At 39.9% G+C, this 20,406-nt stretch overlaps 1 protein-coding gene across 1 annotated transcript in view; it reads left to right on the top strand.

Moving 5' to 3' along the window:
• Positions 1–20,406, top strand: part of LOC126428401 (ectopic P granules protein 5 homolog) — a 359,767-nt gene that overhangs the window by 266,675 nt on the left and 72,686 nt on the right. The window contains exons 33-34 of the mRNA XM_050090322.1: positions 4,228–4,388; positions 19,450–19,629. Coding sequence (XP_049946279.1) covers positions 4,228–4,388; positions 19,450–19,629 — 341 coding nt within the window. The remainder of the gene's footprint in view (positions 1–4,227; positions 4,389–19,449; positions 19,630–20,406) is intronic.

Raw genomic sequence — 20,406 nt, forward strand, 5'->3', positions numbered from 1 at the left:
CCATTCCTAGACCGGCAAGGGAACTTGCTGTTCCAACAGGACAACGCGTCCGCATGTATCCCGAGCCACCCAACATGCTCTAGAAGGTGTAAGTCAACTACCCTGGCCAGCAAGATCTCTGGATCTGTCCCCCATTGAGCATGTTTGGGACTGGATGAAGCGTCGTCTCACGCGGTCTGCACGTCCAGCACGAACGCTGGTCCAACTGAGGCGCCAGGTGGAAATGGCATGGCAAGCCGTTCCACAGGACTACATCCAGCATCTCTACGATCGTCTCCATGGGAGAATAGCAGCCTGCATTGCTGCGAAAGGTGGATATACACTGTACTAGTGCCGACATTGTGCATGCTCTGTTGCCTGTGTCTATGTGCCTGTGGTTATGTCAGTGTGATCATGTGATGTATCTGACCCCAGGAATGTGTCAATAAAGTTTCCCCTTCCTGGGACAATGAATTCACGGTGTTCTTATTTCAATTTCCAGGAGTGTAGTTTTGATAACTGCTTGGTCCATTAGCTATAGCAAACTCATTACATTTGGTGGCAGAAGAGTGTTTAGGAACAATCCAGCTTCTCTACCAAGAAGGCTTTCTATTAGGGGGTGGGTGTGGGTGCTTTGTGCAGAGTTAACATCACTTTAAACTCTTATTTTCCTATGGTTTTTTGGTATTCTTTTGCTTCTGGCATGAAAATTGAATCTTACCGTTCAAGAAACAAAATACCAGTCATCCAGGCCTGTGGTTCATTCGTATAAAAGATGGGAATTTTTTTAACATTTTTGGAACCCAGGATTTTTTTTATTTTCCTATCAACAGAAGGGATATTTTGTGGTTTCACGTAGAATCAGTACAGTTCAGCATGGCAACACAGTCTTTACCAAATTTATGGCAAGGAGTGCTTGTGTTCCTTTTACAAGCTAAAGTTGTTTCAGGCAAAGCCATTCAGATAAGGAGTGTCTCGTCTGTGTTGTAGAAAAATGCAGGTTATAACATTCTGCTTCACTTTTTAATTGTTCAGTAAAGTTTTCTGCTGCTTTTGGGTCTGCTGATAGTTCTTCACCACTTAAATCGAACTCATGAGTACCATGCCTTCCCTTGAAATTCTATAGCATCATTGCTCAGCTAAAAGCTTTGATTTTCTGCAGACAGCTGACACTGAAATAGGGTTTCCCAATTCTCACTGCTGCAAAAATCACTTTAATACCTCTTCAAGCTCTTTGTTTTCTGCTGTTTTCATCGTTTTTCTAGACAAACTGCCATCTTTAACCTCAAGAGTGGACACAGTGTTTAAAATAGAGGACTTTTTTATGTCTGAAATCGTTGATGTTTCCATGCTATACAGCTCAGCTAACTGCGTACCACCGTGCCTTTGTCTAATTGTTCAAGGACTTCTTTTTGCCTGGCAATGATACGGCAAAGCGTTTTCTTCTAGAAGACATACGCTGCACACTAAATTAAAACACACAACAAAAAAAAGACAATGTATAGTGCACAAAATCAGTGTACTATGGTCATGACACAGACTGGTGTAGGCCGCACAGAATGACTGGCACCACATACACAAAAATGTGCATACTGTATTAATTATTAACTGGAATATATTGTCTTTTAATACATTAGCTGCAGATTGATTTTAGAGCGACAAAAATATATTGTGTACAGTGTACTGTAATTACTATCAAACAGAACCAACAGTTTTAATAATAAAGTGCAAATTTCTTTTTACTCAAAGTGACCCAGATAATTGGTGGTTGAGATAGGTGGAGTAAGGGTAATTGGAATTCTACTGTACATCTGTCGACACTGCACATAGTCTTATCTTATTTTCACAGTCCGTATGGGAAAACTTAATACTGGTCCTTGGAACCTTGTATGTTAGCTTTTGTGGGATAATTGGCATCTATGGTCACCATCTGTCAGTTCAAGTTTTTCAACATATCTGTGAGACTCCTGTTAGTTAAACAAGGTTGTGACTACACATGCCATCTATAAATCCTCCCAATTCATGTTTGTGGTACAGCAACATTAGTGATATACTGTCACTAAGAAAAACAGGTTGCAAATGACAACAGAAGCTTTACTTACACGTATTGCCTTTTTGAGGCATCTTCAGAATATCTACATGGGAAAAAATGAATAGAAACAGTTTAGAGGTATGGGCCTGTCTAGCAACAGAAGGTGACAAAAAATAAATAAATCAATTAATTAAGACTGTGTGTATGTTAGTGAAAGTGTTGCCTGCGCATGATTTTGTGCGCGAACTGACCTCTCGATTATGTTCCACAAGTGATTGATGGGATATCTGTTGGATGATCTGGGTGGCCAAATCATTCATTTGAATTGTCTAGAATGTTCTTCAAACTAATCATGAACAATTATGGCCTGTTGACATGGGGCATTGTCATCCATGAAAATTCCATCATTGTTTGGGAACATGAAGTCCATGAATGGGCGTAGATGGTCTCCAAGTAGCCGAACATAACCATTTCCAGTTAATGATAAGTTCTTTTGGACCAGAAGATCCAGCTCTTTCTATGTAAACACAACCCATGTCATTATGGGACCACCACCAGCTCCCATAGTGCCGTGCTTACAACTTTGTCCATGGCTTTGTGGGGTCTGTGTCACACTCAAACTCTACTATCAGCTCTTACCAGCTGGAATCATGACGCATTTAACCAGACCACGGGCTGCCATAGCTCATTAAAGACAAATTTTGCCACACTGTCCTAATGGCTACATTCGTTATATGTCCTACATTGATTGCTGTGATCATTTCATGCAGTGTTGTGTCTCTGTTAACACTGACAACTCTACACAAATGCCTCTGCTCCAAGTTCTTACGTAAAGGCTGTTGACCTCTGTTTTGTCTGTGGTGGGAGATAATGCCTGAAATTTGGTATTCACAGCACACTCTTGACACTGTAGATCTCAGAATATTTAAGTCCATAATGATTTCCAAAATGGAATGTCCCAAGCATCTAGCTCCAACTACCATTCTGCATTCAAAGTCTGTTAAGTCTGGTTGTGCAGCCATATTTTCATGTGGATCACCTGAGTACAAATTACAACCCTGCCAAAGCACTGCCCTCTTATACAATGTGTATGTGATACCATCACCACCTGTATATGTTCACATTGCAGTCCAATGACTTTTGTCACTTCAGTGTACTTTTACCATTTATTTTCAATCTGTGTTTCATTTCATTGGCTTTACTTACCATTACATCTTTCACTTTATTCATATTTATTGTGCTTGCACACACTGAACTTTCATCTGCTGCATCGGCAGCTTTCTGTCCGCCAGTTTTACATATCGTGCACATATGTTGTTATGTATTCACAACTACTACACCCTTATCATCAAAAGAAAATCTTGAGTAAAAATTATTGTCTCCAGATAACTGAATAATAAAATAAACGAAAAGAATCTGTATTGCAATATTTATGTTTTGAGAGTATAAGTGTGGCCCTATGTCAGCATTACTGCATGCTTTCCCAAAGGTAAGAATTGTCAGCCTTTGTACAGTTCCACAATGAATTAGCTTTTCATTGCCAGATTTGGCCCACATTTAAAAAAAAATAATTTTACATTTTTTACTTTTCCATTCTGGGTGCATACAAAAATTTTGGCTATTAGTGACCCGCATTCCCAAACTCCATTCATTCTGTGTTTTTTTTTTTTTTTTTTTTTTTTTTTTTTTTTTTTTTTTTTTTTTTTTTTAAATATAGTACTTAAAAAATTTTAAGCATCTTCTTCTGCTAGGTAGGGCTATACCCCTAATCAGTTTCTATTTATTTTTTTCCCAGGCTGTAATTCTGAAGATACCTCAGAAAGGCAAAACTCGCAAATAAACCTTCTGCCATTATTTGCAACTTAGACTGTTTTTCTTGCTGCAGATATGTGCCATCCTTCGTTCAGTACATTCAGTGCCTCCTGTTAGTCCAGTCCAGTACAGGTACCACACACTTGAGCAATATTCTAAGGTGGGACGCACAGGTGAGCAGGAAGCAGTCTCCTTTGTAGACTGGATGCATTTTTTCTTAAGTCTGACACCCTTACACAAGACTGATGTTATGTCGTCATATGGGAGTGAATACTGGTATAGTTATTTTTCAAGTGCCATGACCAATTTCTAGCCCAAACCTTTCTCAATCTTAACTCGTGCTTCATCTAAAGCAGCTTTGCTAGTGAGGAGAGATTAAACACCAATTTCCCATTCTGTTTCAGGCTGCAGCAACATGCTGAGTTTTGTGTGGCAGTTCTACGTGAACAACTTTGCCCATGCGGCAGTGAAGGACTACATCCTGAATGTCCTGCACGGAGGTCTGCTCACATTGTCCTGGGACCGCTTCTGGCCAGGACTCAATGACCTGGAGCTGATGCTCAAGGTGAGTTCCACTCCACACTCTGTGACTGAGATTCCACCAGCGTGCTGTTATTAGTCCTGTGTGCATTCCCCTTTGAACAACACTGGCAGCTTTAACAAGTGCCACTTCTCAACTAATAATTGAGGACCATCTTTTAAGTTTGAAAAAAATTTGTTTGATACAAAGCATTTTGACAATATTATGAAAAGGATAGTTGCTACCTACCATATAGCAGAGATGTTGGGTTGCAGACAGGGACAACAGACTGTCAAACAAAGCTTTCGGCCAAACATGTCTTCATGCGAATAGATAACATACATGTACACACACTTGTGCAAACATAACTTGCAAAGACCTGGTTGGCCGGAAGCTTTGTTTGACAATCTTTCGTTGTGCCTATCTCAGCATCTCAGCTACGTGATAAGTAACAACTATTCTTTTCATAATACTGTCATTATCCCCATTCTGGTTTTTCCATCGTTTGTACAAAACATTTTATTATTTCTAAAAATATTTATACACTTCCTCGTGTGTTCGAACCAATTTTGGAAACATTGTTTTGGTATTATGCAGCACCTTTTTCGAGGTGATGAGAATCATGGTCTACACATTTTTTTTTCACATAGGGGAATGTAAAGAAGTCTTTAGACGATAAATTGTGTAAATTCAGGCAGTGAGATTTTACCAGAATGAGATTTTCACTCTGCAGCGGAGTGTGCGCTGATATGAAACTTCCTGGCAGATGGTAGAGCACTTGCCCGCGAGAGGCATAGGTCGCGAGTTCGAGTCTCGGTCGGGCGCACAGTTTTAATCTGCCAGGAAGTTTCAGTGAGATTTTAGTTTAATGGAACTGGAATCCATTGGGTACCAGTGGTGCAAAGTGACCATTGAACATTCAGATGTAAAGGAGGACAACAGTCAACTGCAGAAATCCATAATCTGTTGCAGATATCGATTTTGGCTATAACATAGTCATCATTGGGGCATTACCAGAAGTCATGTTTCCACAGATATGTCAGTGATAATTGATGCTAGTATTTATGTGGCTAGTTGTTGCCATGTAAATACTAACATCAGTTGCCACAAATTTATGCTCTGACATGTCTGTGCCTATATAACTTTTGTGGTAATGCACTGATGATGAATAATGTTGTAGCCAAAATCTGTGTCTTAAGGTAATTAAAGATTTCTGCGACTAACTGCTGTTCTTCTTTACATTTATTCATGTAATGTTTTTCAGATATTATATACATTATGCACAATTATATATGTTATATATATTATATAAAGTTGAATCACCTCCCAAACATCTGATGTTACTGTTAATATTGTCTGCAAGTATGCAGTTTGAATATTTTGTTGGTGTAGAACTTTTATTTCATGAAAAGTTTATTTCAAATCTGTCAGAGTTGCATGCATATATTTGACGACTAGTTCTGAACTGACTGGCTCATTCTCAAGTCTGACCTATTCAGTCTGCACTGAAAGTGCCTGATCTTAATGACAACCATTTAATACTGACAATATGTGCACCGCACAGTGACAGTGGATTAATATCACAATACAGATAAATATCACAATTTACGTATGATCACTATACAAGACAGAATCAGTCAGTTTGATTAGGTAATAATATACATATGCTCACTATACAAATCAGAATCAAACAATGTGTTTCTGACTTGTACAGTGAGCATATGTATGCTGCGACATTTATCCAATATCACCGTATGTTACATGTATTGTCAATATTAGATGGTTGTCCTTAAGAGCAGACACATTCAGCGTACCCTCAGTAGACCAGGCTTGAGAATGAACCAGTTGATTCAAAACTAGTCACCACAATACATGTACTGCAAGTGTGACAGATTTGCAGTGAAGTCTTCTTTGTCTGCAAGGTCATTAATATGCAAGATGAACAGCAAGAGTCTCAACACACTTCCCTGCAGCATGCCTGTAATTACTTCTACTTCTATTCATTACTCTCCAGCTGAGATGATATGGAGCATCCTGCCTACCAAAATCCCCTGTCGAGTCACAAACTTTGGTCGATATTGTGTACCATCATGCTTTCCATAATAGGCACATGTATAGTAATGGGTCAAATGCTTTTTGAGAGTCAATCCTGGGTTCGATTCCTAGCCAGGCCAGAGATTTTCTTCACTCAGGGACTGGGCATTTGTGTTCTAATAATTTCATCTCATTTTCAAATGACGTGCAAGTCACCGAAGTCGCATCATAATAGAAAGATTCACACCAGGTGTCCATTCGATCATTTCCATTTTCACTGCCTCACTGCATGGCTTTCCGGATGTCATACGAGGAAAGTGAGAGTTGGTTTTCCTATGGGCGATGTTTTCAGTATCCTAGCTGGTTGGCATGAAGGACGTAATTCTGAGTTAATTCCCTGTCTTTTGGCCTTTGTATGAAAGACCACACATTCAGGGATATAATACACTCCTGCTATGCATATAGGCAGATCCTCTTTCACACTGCCCAGGAATAACTGTATTTATGACTGTATTTTTGGTAGTGAACCATAATGCCTCTCTGTGCCATGGTCGCACTGAGGAAGGAGACACTTTGCTCAGTAATAATGATAAATCAGTCTGCTGTCAAAATGTCCATTTCTGTCATGATCTGGCTTCTCTCTCTCTCTCTCTCTCTCTCTCTCTCTCTCTCTCTCTCCCACCTCTTCCCCCCACCCACCCATGTTTGTGTCGGGGGGAGGGGGGGGGGGATGAGGGTGGCGACATGCACACGCTGTAATGCAACTGTGATGGTTTTTAGGTGTGGCATCATAGTTGCATTTCCTATGTGCAGTTTGTAAGCCTTTGATGTTACATATTAGCAGATTTATTTAGTAAATTTCTCTCAGTTACCTTTCTTGATGCTTGCTGAGATGGCCCTGCTAGTCAGTTTCACTCAATCGTGTTTTACAGTAGCTTTCACTGGACTTCGTCTGCTTGTGCTTGGATGGATGCTGAGAGAGGGTGTTAATTGTCTTACAAGCTGCCTGAATGATGTAAACGAGTGAACTTTAAAACTTCTATATTCACACCTTCTCTTACAAAAGCAGTCTTGCATACCAAGTGGGCTGACAGATATTAAAATTTTTTTTTTTTTTTTTTTTTTTTTTTTGTAATTGACGTTGCTTGGAAAATATCAAGACAAGAAGTATATCAACACTAGCCAGTTTGACATTCAGTTGCTATGGAATCCATCGTATCCACAATCTTTCTTTCTTTCTCCTTTGTCTTGTAAACACCTTCCAAGAATGCAAAGATACATGCAGCCATGCATAGCAGGCGGAAATGCGGACACACTATTCTGCCCTGTAGATATGATGGGTTAAAGATGTTCTCCCATCTGCACATATTGTAATAATATCTCCCACAGTGTAGTGTCCTGACATGTAATTACTACTAAATGTCACAGACATCCTGAGTTGTCACGGAAGCCTGGAAGTGGTACATATCATTTCATAAAAATGTCAGGCCCCATTTCAGTAGCTCCCTCCCTCCCCTTCCTCTGTTTTATGTGCTGTATGAGAAAGTCCAGAAATTAAAAATACTGAAATGTTTAAAAATCAAAAAGGCAAAATATTTATGAAACCTTCACAAATTCACAGATATACATCTCTTTGGCCCATTCACAGATACACATCTCTTTGGCCCATTGTTTGAAGGCACACTCTATCTCATTGTCAGTAGAAAACTTTTTTCGCTCACAAACAACTTCAGAGAGGTGAAAAAAGGAATATCTGAAGATTCCAGATTATGGCTGTGAGCTGGGTGGTCAGTGGCATCCCAATCAAATGATTCCAAGACTTGGTGTGTAGGATTGCCTGCTTGAAGACATGTATTGACCTGCAACAAGCACACTCCCATTGTTAATAGCCCCCTTCCTTTGCAGTTTATTTTAGGATTTTGCATTACCATGCAGAATTAATTGTTTCTCCCAGATGCAAAAATTTAGTGAGGAGAATGCCTTTATGGTCTTGGAAGACTGAGGCCATGAGTATTTGGGCCGAAATAATCGTTTTAGAATTTTTCTGCCTATTGTGAGAAGGGATTGATTGCCTTTTAATCACAGGGGTGTAGTGGCCCACACACATTTTTTTGCCAGTCACAGTAGAGTCACAAAATTGTTTACCGTCCATTTTGAGCACTCACAAAACTCCAATGAACATGGGATTCTGTTTACTTTGTGTGCTATGTTGGTAAACCCCCCCGCCAATGTTGTCTCACAATGTTCCAGAACCAACTGTTTCATTAATGAGTCCACGCAGAAGATATCTTGAGATTTCTGGAAGCATTACATCATCTCATCCAAAGTCTATCTATAGTCATCACAAATTGTTTCTCCTATGTTGTTCACCATGTCAACAGTGTCAGCTGAGGGACATCCATTCATTTGTTCATCATGAATGTTTGTTCTGGTGGCTTGCAACTCTAGACACCACTTGTACACATTAGTGTGAGTCATCAGAGCATCATCATAAACAGTTTTGATTTTGTTAAATATCTGGATCAGCATAATTCCTCTTTCAAGAAGCAACTGTATTATGCTCCTCACCTTGCAGCTGGCAGGACTTGGATTGGAGACATTCATTTCAACACCTGACGGAGACAAACAAGTGTTTGTTTTGCTGCCAACACCTTGTCCTTGAATGCAGTGCTGCCTGTTTTGCTGAAAACAAATTTCTTTGAGAATTAGAGGTTCAGTACTCATTCTTTCTGGACATTTCTCGTATGCCAGACAAAATATATTCTAACAATTTGATCATTAACACAGTTAACACTGCTATCTCTGCTTCTCGACTGTGTAGGTGAACTGGTGATTTTCTAGAAACTTTAAGAAATAATTACACAATAGTGAAGCAGCTTAGAGGCACACATCTAGCATCATTTTAAACCTTATGCTTTATAGATTAGGATATAAGTTTGCATCAGTACTAATCTATTAGTGTTCCCAAAAACATGAGAGAACTGCCACCCTGACTAAAGTTTTGCTTTTGCTCCCAAAGATTTCAGGTAGTGATAAAAACAAAATAATAACCTCTCAAGTGCACATGCATTTAATATTTTATGACAAAAAATGATTACATGTAATTTTGCTTCCAAATAGTAGCCTTAAAAAACACTGTGGTATACAAAGTCCAACATTACAGTCTTTGTACCATCATATGCTTTCTTTCCGTATCTGCTTGCTGGCCTCTTACTTTCCTTTGTTAAAGTAAACTTTACAGTAGCACATGATGTTTACTTTGTTGACAGTGTGTAGTCCATTTCCTGGAAAACAACCAAAATTTCTATCTATGCTAATCATTGATGTTGGTTCCACAACTGAGTGTCTGCTCCTGTAGCTACTAAGTTCATGATTTGCTTGGTGACATACTTGCAGAAAGTAGAACGGTTCACAGTAGGCATTAAGAAAACGGGTAACAACAGTAAAGATGGTTGCACAGTCTACAGAAGTCTTCTTCATGATATAATCAGTTCTGCAAGTTAGTGTCCAGCGTTGCTACATGTTCAGTAAAGGCACACTGGTAAATGGACTGCTGCTGCATCTAGTGAACAAAATATGTACTACTACTACTACTACTACTACTACTGCCATCCTACAGCCGGCAGTCATATAGCTTGCGGGAAAGTGCTTTCCAGAGGATGGGAAAGGTGTGCCAGTACGGGATACAGGCACTGTCCACACAGCTGATAAATGCGCACATGTATGGCAGTCGGGCACATGCTGAAAAAAAGGAAAGAACTCTGTCTTCAGGCCACAAGTGGCCCATCGGGACCATCTGACCGCCCTGTCATCCTCAGGTGAGGATGTGGATGGGAGGGGCATGTGGTCAGCGCACCGCTCTCCTGGTCGTTATGATGGCTTTCTTTGACCAGAGCCGCTACTATTCGGTCGAGTAGCTCCTCAATTGGCATCACAAGGCTAAGTGCACCCCGAAAAACTGCAACAGTGCATGGCGGCTGGATGGTCACCCATCCAAGTGCCGGCCACACCTGACACCGCTTAACTTCGGTGATCTCACAGGAACCGGTGTATCCACTGTGGCAATGCCATTGCTGGGCACGTGCTGAACATGTTAATATTAAGACTGAGCACTTTTTAGCAACTTACACAGTTATTATAGTGCATAGTTTCCAGAGTAGCACATTAATTTTTATTATAATGTGGAATACTTATCTCGGCTAGGAGATGAATTTTAGTCCTGGGACCTTTGTGCATATACGCGGACACAAATTATGATGTTTCTGCTTCATTAATATGTTGATTATGTTGATCTTTATTAAGAAAATAAAACAAGGTTAGCCAAATGCTAAGTGAACCTTTGAAGCCAAAATTTGAGAAATGACATAGCTAATTACTGAGTCTTAACCAAATCACAATTACTGATTATTACTGAACTAAGAATGAACTGCGACATGCGCTCATAGCAGCCATAATATTTGTAACCTTTTAACAATCACTTCATATGATTCTGTGTTTTCTAGTTGCCAATTAACTATTTTACATAAACAATTTCTCATGCGTGGCAGTTGAGTCTACTGTGTTTGATAAAGTCAGTACTTACAAATTATTTTACATAGGACAGTTGTTTCAGTATATATTTTTGGTTTATTTTGTAAAAATTATCATCTGTTCATTTCTCACTTATTTAAGTATTTATTTTAATGTGTGTTAGTTACCATTATGTACATAACAGTCATGAGCCACGTACAATAATTCCAACTTTGCTTTATATTGAAATACGGTTTTATATAACAACAACAGTCTTCACTTGACGTAAAACAATGAAGTACTCGTCATCCACATAGCAGTATTATAAACTATAAATTTTTCATGAACTGACATTTTAAGTCAGGTCCAAATAGAGTACTTAAAATTATTAATCAAAATGATAATTGTCTATACAAAATCTTAAGTTATTGTTGAACTCTGAAATGGCTAGTTGTTGTTGTTGTTGTAGACTTCAGTCTGAAGACTGGTTTGATGTAGCACTCCATGGTACTCTGCCCTGAACAAGTCTCTTCAGCTTCATCATTTCAATAACCATGACATCATTACTTACTGTACTTTTAATGCTCGTGAAGTTTTTAATAAGGATATTAGTACATCATATTTGTACTCTTCAGTGCCTTTTGTTCTGAGGACACATGGACATTAGAAGGTGGATCAAGATGAGGTTGTTTATGTGTGGTGTAAAGGATCTAGTGTTTGTGAAGGTGTGAAACGTGTTGGTGATTTGACTGTATATTATCATGAATAAGGAATCCTGATCCCCGCCCCCAAAAAGTGATTCTTGGTGTTGTAGCTCTCAGATGCACCCTGGGATGCTCCTAGTCAAATTTGCCACAAATTTCTTTTCTCCCCAATTCTTTTCAGTACCTCATCATTAGTTACATAAACTACCAATCTGATGTGAAAGTATTCTTCTGTAGCACCACATTTCAAAAGCTTGTATTCCCTTCTTGTCTATACTGTTTACTGTCATTGTATCATTTCTACATGTCTGCACTCTGTATAAATACTTTTGGAAGAGCTGTCCTAACAATTAAAGCTTAATTTGATGTTAACGAAGTTCTCTTCTTAAGAAAAGCTTTTCTAGTCATTGTCAGACCACATTCTGTATCCCCTCTACTTTGGACATTATTGGTTATTTTGCAGCTCAAATGGCAAAAATGATCTACTACTTTAAATGTCTTTTTTCCTACTCTAATTCCTTCAGCATCACCTGATCGAATTCAGGTACATTCCATATGTTGATGTTCATTTATATCCAGCTTTCAAGGTGCTATCCATTCCGTTCAGCTGCTCTTCCAAATCACTTGCCGTCTCTGACAGAATGACAATGTCGTTGGCAAACCTCAAAGTTTTTATTTCTTCTCCTTGAACTTTAATCCTTCCTCCAAATATTTTGTTGGCTTTCTTTACTGCTTGCTCAATTACAGCTTGAGTAACATTGGGGATAGGCTGCAACGCTGTCTCACTCCCTTCTCTTGACTTCCAACTGCCGTCTGATTTCTGTACAGGTTGCAAATAGCCTTTTGCTCCCTGTATTTTACCTCTGCTACCCTCAGAATTTCAAAGAGTGTGTTGCAGTCAACATTGTCAAAAGCTTTCTCTATGTCTACAAATGCTAGGAAGATAGGTTTCCTTAAGCCATTTTCCAAGAGAAGTCTTTGGGTCAGTACGCCTCGGGTATTCCTACATTTTTTCAGAATCCAAACTGATCTTCTCCGAGGTTGGCTTCTACCAGTTTTTCTGTTCCTTTGGAAATACCCTCAAACTTCAAGAGAAGAATGACGAGTTACAGGTACGAGACAAATGAGTGTATTGGATTCTTCACTAATCAGCTCTACACACACACACACACACACACACACACACACACACACACACAGAACAAATGCAGCTGGACAAAATAATGGTAGGTTTGTGAAAACAGATGGAAACAGTTGTGATCGAACTAATACTCATGAAGCACAGGCATGGCGGTGGTGCACATAAACAACATAAGCATCTGGCTCTAAAGAAACTTACTGATTGTTTAAGTGTATAGAACTCAATTTTTTTTATAGCTAGTCAAAATGCATGTGAAAATAATGTATAATACGTGTTTCTTTGGCATTTAACTCATATCATTTTACTTTTTTAAGAATTTCTGTGTTATCTGGATTTTCGAAGATGCAAAAGATCTACAGTCCCACCTACTCTGAATGCACAAGGGTCCACTGTATTTCGCTACCAGTTTTGGTCATTAAGTGATCATCCTCAGGCATAGAAACCGTCATGCTTATGGGTAAATGAACATGATGTTGGAAACTAACCATTCTGTATGAAGTTAGTTACTATGATTATAGTAGTAGTTGTCAGAACCTGCAATAGACTGGAAAAACATACTTTGGAAATTATGATATGTTAGTACAATTTCAGCCTCCCTTCTGATGAAAATTGGTACTTTCAAATACGGGGACACATTTATTTACTTATTTTTGTTATGAAGAAGAAATTAATTACATCCGTGACATAATCTCAATTCTTACAAGATGTGTGGTGTTGAGGAGTTGTAAAAAGGAAATCAGGTTATGTAAATATAAAATGTTTTTATTTCCATAGCTAGTAGTTCATACCATTTTAAATTCATTCAGTGTTGAAAATTGTGTCCTCAGGATTGCGGCTGTTAGCAGCAATACGCATACCCATATCTTCACTTCTTCAATAATCTGCTCCCTTAGCTCTAGTAGGGTGTGAGGGTGATGTTTGAACATCTTTTTCTTTCAGATATCCTCAAAGAAAGAAATCACAAATGCTCAAATCTGGTGACTGCGTAGGTCACCCCACATCACTCCTCAGAGGACCAGGCATCCCTCAAAACATTAAATGAATTTCAGGCTGTGTGAGCTGTAGCCCCATCGTGTTGGAACTAAAAGTCCCCCAATCTCTCGTCAGCAATAATCTCAGCTGCAAAAAATTCTGAAACATTGAAACATAATGCCTGGAATTCACAGTCACGGTCATGCTTTCCTGTTCAAAGAAGTATGGATCTGTCAAGCCAGATTGCGATAAGCCACACCACGTCATTAGTTTAGGGAAATGTAGCAGTCTTTTGTGAATAATTTGGGGGTTATTTCCAGTCTAATAATGAAAATTTTGTTTATTCACAATCGCACTGAAGGGAAAATCTGACTCATCACTACTGGACAAAGCTGCTCTCTGGAGAGATCTGTATAAGAATCTGTTCACACAGATTTCAGTGGTTGGCGTTGCCTCGATAATGAAGATAAAAGTGAGAGTAGTTGTATATGAACGCGGAAGTAAAATCAACAATTGACATCGGCAGAAGATGTTCTAAACAGTGAAACAGCCTCGATAATGAAGATAAAAATGAGAGTAGTTGTATATGAACGCGGAAGTAAAATCAGCAATTGACGTCGGCAATTGTTAAACTGTGATTTTGAAGGGATGGTAATTTGAATCGAAATGTAGAATCCTCACCAAACTGTAGTCTGAAATTGCCAATGCAACAGCGTGCCTTTGAGCATAATGCCTTGGTGATTGCTCTACTGCTGTTTTCACCAGCTGCGCTTTTTTGGTGTTCTGAATTACCTGTTTTGGCCGTTAGTATCTTTTTGTAGTCTGCTACCAGTTTCCTTCAACTGATGAGCCCAGGACCAAATTGTGTTTGCATTAAGAGTGGAATTCTTGCACAGAATGTTGAACCTTCGCTGAGAAGCCCTTTGCGTTGCAATCACAGATCAGATGTCTTCAAAATACACATGCACGACCAAGCCCCGATGTGCTCCAATCCAAACCGTGTTGGCTACTGAAATAGGATCACCAACAGAACAAAGGGAGGCCACATGCAACTCCCTCCACCCACCACTGCCTGAGCGGTTATCCTTCGATACTGCGCATTTGATTCTGACGCTCACTGTATTTAATTACAAATGTTACTACTGAGGCTAGGAGAGACTGCAAGAGATGTGGAAGATCAGTTGAATGGAATGTAAAGTGTTCTGACAAGAGGCTGCAAAATGAGTACAAAATAATGTAAAGCAATGGTAATTGGGTGCTGTAACAGTAAGTCAGGCAGTGCTGAGGAAATTAGATTAGGAAATGTGACTCTAGAACTAATGTATGAGTTTGCTAGTTGGCCAGCAAAATACCTGATGATGACTGAAACAGAGAGGGCATAGAGAGCAGCCTTGCAATAGCAAGAAAAGCATTTCAAACAGAGAAATGTGTAAACATATAAAACTAATTTAACTGATAGAAAACCTTTTCTGTAAGGTTGGAGTGTAACCTTATACGAAAGTGAAAGATGGGTTATAAACAGCATGCACAAAAGAACACACAAGTGCATTTTGAAGGACATATCCCGAGGCATTATGAAATCCCAAATTTGGTAATGGAAAGAAGTGTGGTGAGGTAAAAATTGTTCCATTGTTTTAACTTCTTTCACTGCAGGGTGCCTGAGTCTAAACTAAAAAAGGTATCCCTCTGACGCTAGTAACAACAGGGATTTTGGATGCAGGGATGGCTGAGAATTCTCACCAGCGTCTAAGTTCTACTCTAAATTGAAGACAGCTCTCACTAACTTAATGTTCGCTATGATGCCTATGGAGCTACTGTTCACTACGATGCCCCTGGAGCAAATACTTTCTTACTGTCCTCTACAAAACATATCCAGTTGTGCCAGCATCAGAATCTCGTCGGCCAGTTGCAATAGACCGTGTGAGTTCCAACCAGTAATAATTTAATAAACATGCTAACAAAGCCCCTATTCTTACAGAGTCTTCTGTGGTTTACCAGTGAAGTACATTACTTCCTTGGAGTGGAGAGGAAGGCAGAAAGTCTCCCCTCACTGTGTAACAGACTTCTAGTGACAGCCAATGAGAAGGTGTGCACTTACACATGCATGGGAACTCTCCCCTGCTACCAAAATAATTGCTATTAGCCAGTGAGGGATCTCATTAATAAATTTTGAGCAAAAATTCCATCTGGCATCCTGTGGGGCAGAGAGCTGGGTCCCATGCTAGCAGCATTGTTTTTTCTCCTGTTCTTCAGATCTTATCTTTGCTAAAAGTCGCCGCTGTGACAGTGTTGTTGACCCACCCCCCCACCCTCCTCCCCTGTTCTACATCTACATCTATGTCTACATCCATACTCCGTAAGTCACCTGAGGGTGTGTGGCGGAGGGTACCTTGAGTACCTCTATCGGTTCTCCCTTATATTCCAGTCTCCTATTGTTTGTGGAAAGAAAGATTGTCAGTCTGCATTTGTGTGAGCTCTAATCTCTCTGATTTTATCCTCGTGGTCTCTTCGTGAGATATACGTAGGAGGGAGCAATATACTGCTTGACTCCTCGGTGAAGGTATGTTCTCGAAACTTCATCAAAAGCCCGTACCGAGCTACTTAGCATCTCTCTTGCAGAGTCTTCCACTGGAGTTTATCTATTATCTCTGTAATGCTTTCGCGGTTACTAAATGATCCTGTAATGAAGCGCGCTGCTCTTCGTTGGATCTTCTCTATCTCTTCTATTGACCCTATCTGGTATGACTCTCACACCAGTGAGCAGAATTCAAGCAGTGGGTGAACCAGTGTACTGTAACCTACTCCCTTTGTTTTTGGACTGCATTTCCTTATTAGAATTCTTCCAATGAATCTCAGTCTGGCATCTGATTAATCGATGTTTAATTTTATGTGGTCAATCCATTTTAAATCACTCCTAATGCCTACTCCCACATAATTTATGGAATTAACTGCTTCCAGTTGCTGACCTGCTGTATTGTAGCTAAATGATAAAGTATCTTTCTTTCTATGTATTCACAGCACACTACACTTGTCTACATTGAGATTCAATTGCCATTCCCTGCACCATGCATCAATTCATTGCAGATCCTCCTGCACTTCAGTATAATTTTCCATTGTTACAACCTCTCGATATACTACAGCATCATCCACAAAAAACCTCAGTGAACTTCTGATGCTATCCACAAGGTCATTTATGTATATTGTGAATAGCAACAGTCCTACGACACTCCCCTGTGGCACAACTGAAATCACTCTTACTTCGGAAGACTTCTCTCCATAGAGAATGACATTCTGTGTCCTGTTATCTACGAACTCTTCAGTCCAGTCACACAATTCCTGCCCCTATACATTTTTTGTAAGATCAGTCAACATATCTTACCCTCTCTTGTTGTGGGTGTAGGCCTTGTCTAGTAAATCTCCATCTCCAATTGTTGTAACAGGCACTGCACTCATGCGTGTGATTTAATTTTAGTCAGCATTAGCCTTCTCTACTCAGTGTTCACACTGCTCACAGCACTGTTAATCCAGGGCTAGTTGTGGCCCTGTAGGACTTCCACAAAACTCACACTTGCTACACCTATTCCATTTTCCATGCTATTCCCTGTTCCACCTACCACGATCACCTGATATTCTCTGTCAAAATCTTTACACAACACCTCTGTCCTCTCTGTCACCAGGCTAAGCCTAATACTTGTGATCTGGTACATTGTCCCTAATTTGTCCTTTACCATCTTGCTTATACCCCTGCTGTGGCTACTATCTAGCATGAAGACTCTTCTCTTCTTAATCTCTTTTGTTACTGGTCCACATTTAATTTCTTGCTAGACATCTTCTGCACCCTACTGTGAGCTACACCTGGATGAGATTGTTCCATTCCTACTTCAGGTAACAAAACTTATTAGATATGAAAAGCTCAAATGTACTTGAAGAAGTTGAAGAACTGTTCCCCTTTCATCCTTCACCCAATTCCATTATCTTTTTCCACTTTCAACACATCTAGCTCAAAGTTTGTGTAATCTAATTCAGGCTGATGGCCACAAGTCTCTGCATGCTGTTCAGTGGTTCTTTTGTCTTTTTAGCAGAGCCTACAGTTCCACAGGAGAGCCTCATCGAGTTCCCCAGTCAGTTCCCCACTGCAATCACTCCAGTGGAATTCCAATCCACTCACTACCTTCACATACCACTCCCTTTCAGACTTACATACAGCAATATACACACTTATCTCACATTGCAATGGACTTAACACTTAAAATTAGAACTAAATCACTTAACACACTTTAAACTTAATGAATTTTGGTTATTTAGAGCCACAAAATGTAGGGCAACAGTTTAGTGCTTCAGATGTAAGGTATAATCTGAGGACGTAGTTATTTCCATTTAAAATGAGACCTCAGCACTCACTTAACTCAAGTTTGTCAGTTAACTAATTCACAATCAAATACAGCTTCAATCCCCATTTATCATTAGTATTATTTGATATTTCACAATGCAAAACACAGCGTACTTCATGTGATGTGATTTTAAGTGATAATTTAAATACAAAAATCATCAATTACTCCGGTGAAGGACATACGGGGTGGTCATAATTAAACTTTCGCTACTTGAGCCAGTGTAGACGAAAAATATTTAGTATATGGATATCTAACATTATAGGAAATGTGTTCACAGTATGCAGGATTTGCGTTGTTAGTAGTGTTAGTGTCATGGCTTTCCATTAGGTGTTGGTATTGTGTACAGTTGAAACACAAGTGTCATTGTGCATTACAGTGGCAGACAATCAACATGGGTTTGGATGAGGTGAGCAGGGGTTTACTCATAAAGCTGTTATACCAAAACAGCAGCAATAGTGCTGCAACTCTGAGTGACCATCGACACATTAAAGGAATACTGCGAGGTCCTCTTTCTGCACTGGGCTTGGAGATGATGATTTGGGACTTGCTCCTCAGAGAGGCCAGTGACCAATTGCTGCACAAACTGTTGAAGAAGTTACTGTTGGCATGGCTGAGAATTCTGGACACAATGTATGATCATCAGGCTGTGCACCAGATGTGTTATGACAGCTGAACATTCCGTAATCCACCGTTCGAAAAATGCTACAAACAATTGTGAGGTGGTATCTCTGGTGTGGCTCCAGGCTGTCGTGGACACAAATGGTCACCATATTGAGCAACATTAGTAACCTGGAGCGCAAACATACTTAGCAGTTAAGAAATGTTACCCTCCTGCCTGGAAATTAACATGTGCTTTTCTGTGGTTTATTCGTTATTACTCTCCTGCATATCCTTGTAAATGGTTCCACAAAGTCTCATTGTCCTATGATTATTCGTTTTTAATGGGGGTGCTCTCACGTAGTGAAAGTGTAATTATGGCCACCCTGTATAAAGGAAGGTGTTTAAATATGGGAAGTACTTCTAGCGACAAAGCTGCAGCTACGGGTAGGCACCAGTGCTGCCAACTCAGTGATTAATTTCAGTGGGTTTTGATGTGACCTACACAATTTTCCTTAAATGTTTCATTGCAGCAGAGCACTGCTTGTCAAAATTTCATTGTTATTATTTTTCTAGATGACAGTTGATTACAGCATCCTTTTGTTTGTCAGTGCATTTGTCCTGCTGATGGTGAGATGTGTGGTACTATTCTGTGCACTGCCCTCGTGTGAAGTGTAGTTGGAAGAAACCGCACTTTGCAGTGGTTTATAGTTTATTGATGTAGCTGCAGATGTAGACTATGTTTCTTGTGCCCTCAGGTGGTGGACCAGTACCTGCCAGACTGCCACCAGTTCCTGGGCGGCATGTTTGTCGAGGTGGCCTGGTGGTCCTGGGTGGGACACGTGCTGTCCACTTTCCCGCCAGCCCTCACAGCAAGAGCCCATGCGTGCCTCCTCCACCTGCTTGTCAAGCTCTCCTGTGAGCCATCTGTCAGACAGGTAGGTGACATTATGAAAAGTAACATCTTTAGTATCCATTGTTTAACATTTTTATGTGAACTGTGAAATTCCTCTGTACCTGCACCATTTCCATGGCCAACATCATGGTCACCACCTGCATCATCAGCAACTTATTTCATCAAAATTGTGAAACAATGTTACTTGGTGGTATGTATATTTCCTGAGGGGCCCTGAAAGGCACAAGAGGTGTTTCACGACAACTAAAACTGTATTTCACAACAAACAAAACTACAGCTGGTGCAATGTTTCCCAGAGAAATGCAGTTGGCGGTACTCTACAGCCTGTAAAAGGATTAACCCTTTAGTGAGTGCATCTCCTTGCTTACACCACCACAGTATTATAGCTAATTTGGCTGCACGGACTACCCTAGTCCCTTGCCCCCACCCCCCAAAACACAAACTTCAGTTCACATCTTCATCTTCAACTTATTTTCCGCTTCTTAGTTCATCACTGTTGCTGAGGCCCTCCTGTATTGGGATAGCACTTCAGCATTGAACGTAATGGGGAAATCTTGCCTGTGCCTCACTCAGATGGAGGTGATTTATAGATCTGATATAATTAAATTTTCCTTGAGACATTTGAGTCTCATCTTTATCTACAATAATGATGGAAGCTGAAGAAATGAATTAAAATTTGTGCAGTGGCCAGGACTTGAACACACATCTCCTTGCTTACTAGGCAAGTATGCTAACCATTACACTACCATAGCATTATAGCTAACATAGCTGCACAATAGCCATAGTCCAATGTCTTCCC

The sequence above is a fragment of the Schistocerca serialis genome, chromosome 12 (genome assembly GCF_023864345.2).
Source record: "Schistocerca serialis cubense isolate TAMUIC-IGC-003099 chromosome 12, iqSchSeri2.2, whole genome shotgun sequence".
NCBI classification, from domain to species: Eukaryota; Metazoa; Arthropoda; class Insecta; order Orthoptera; family Acrididae; genus Schistocerca; species Schistocerca serialis.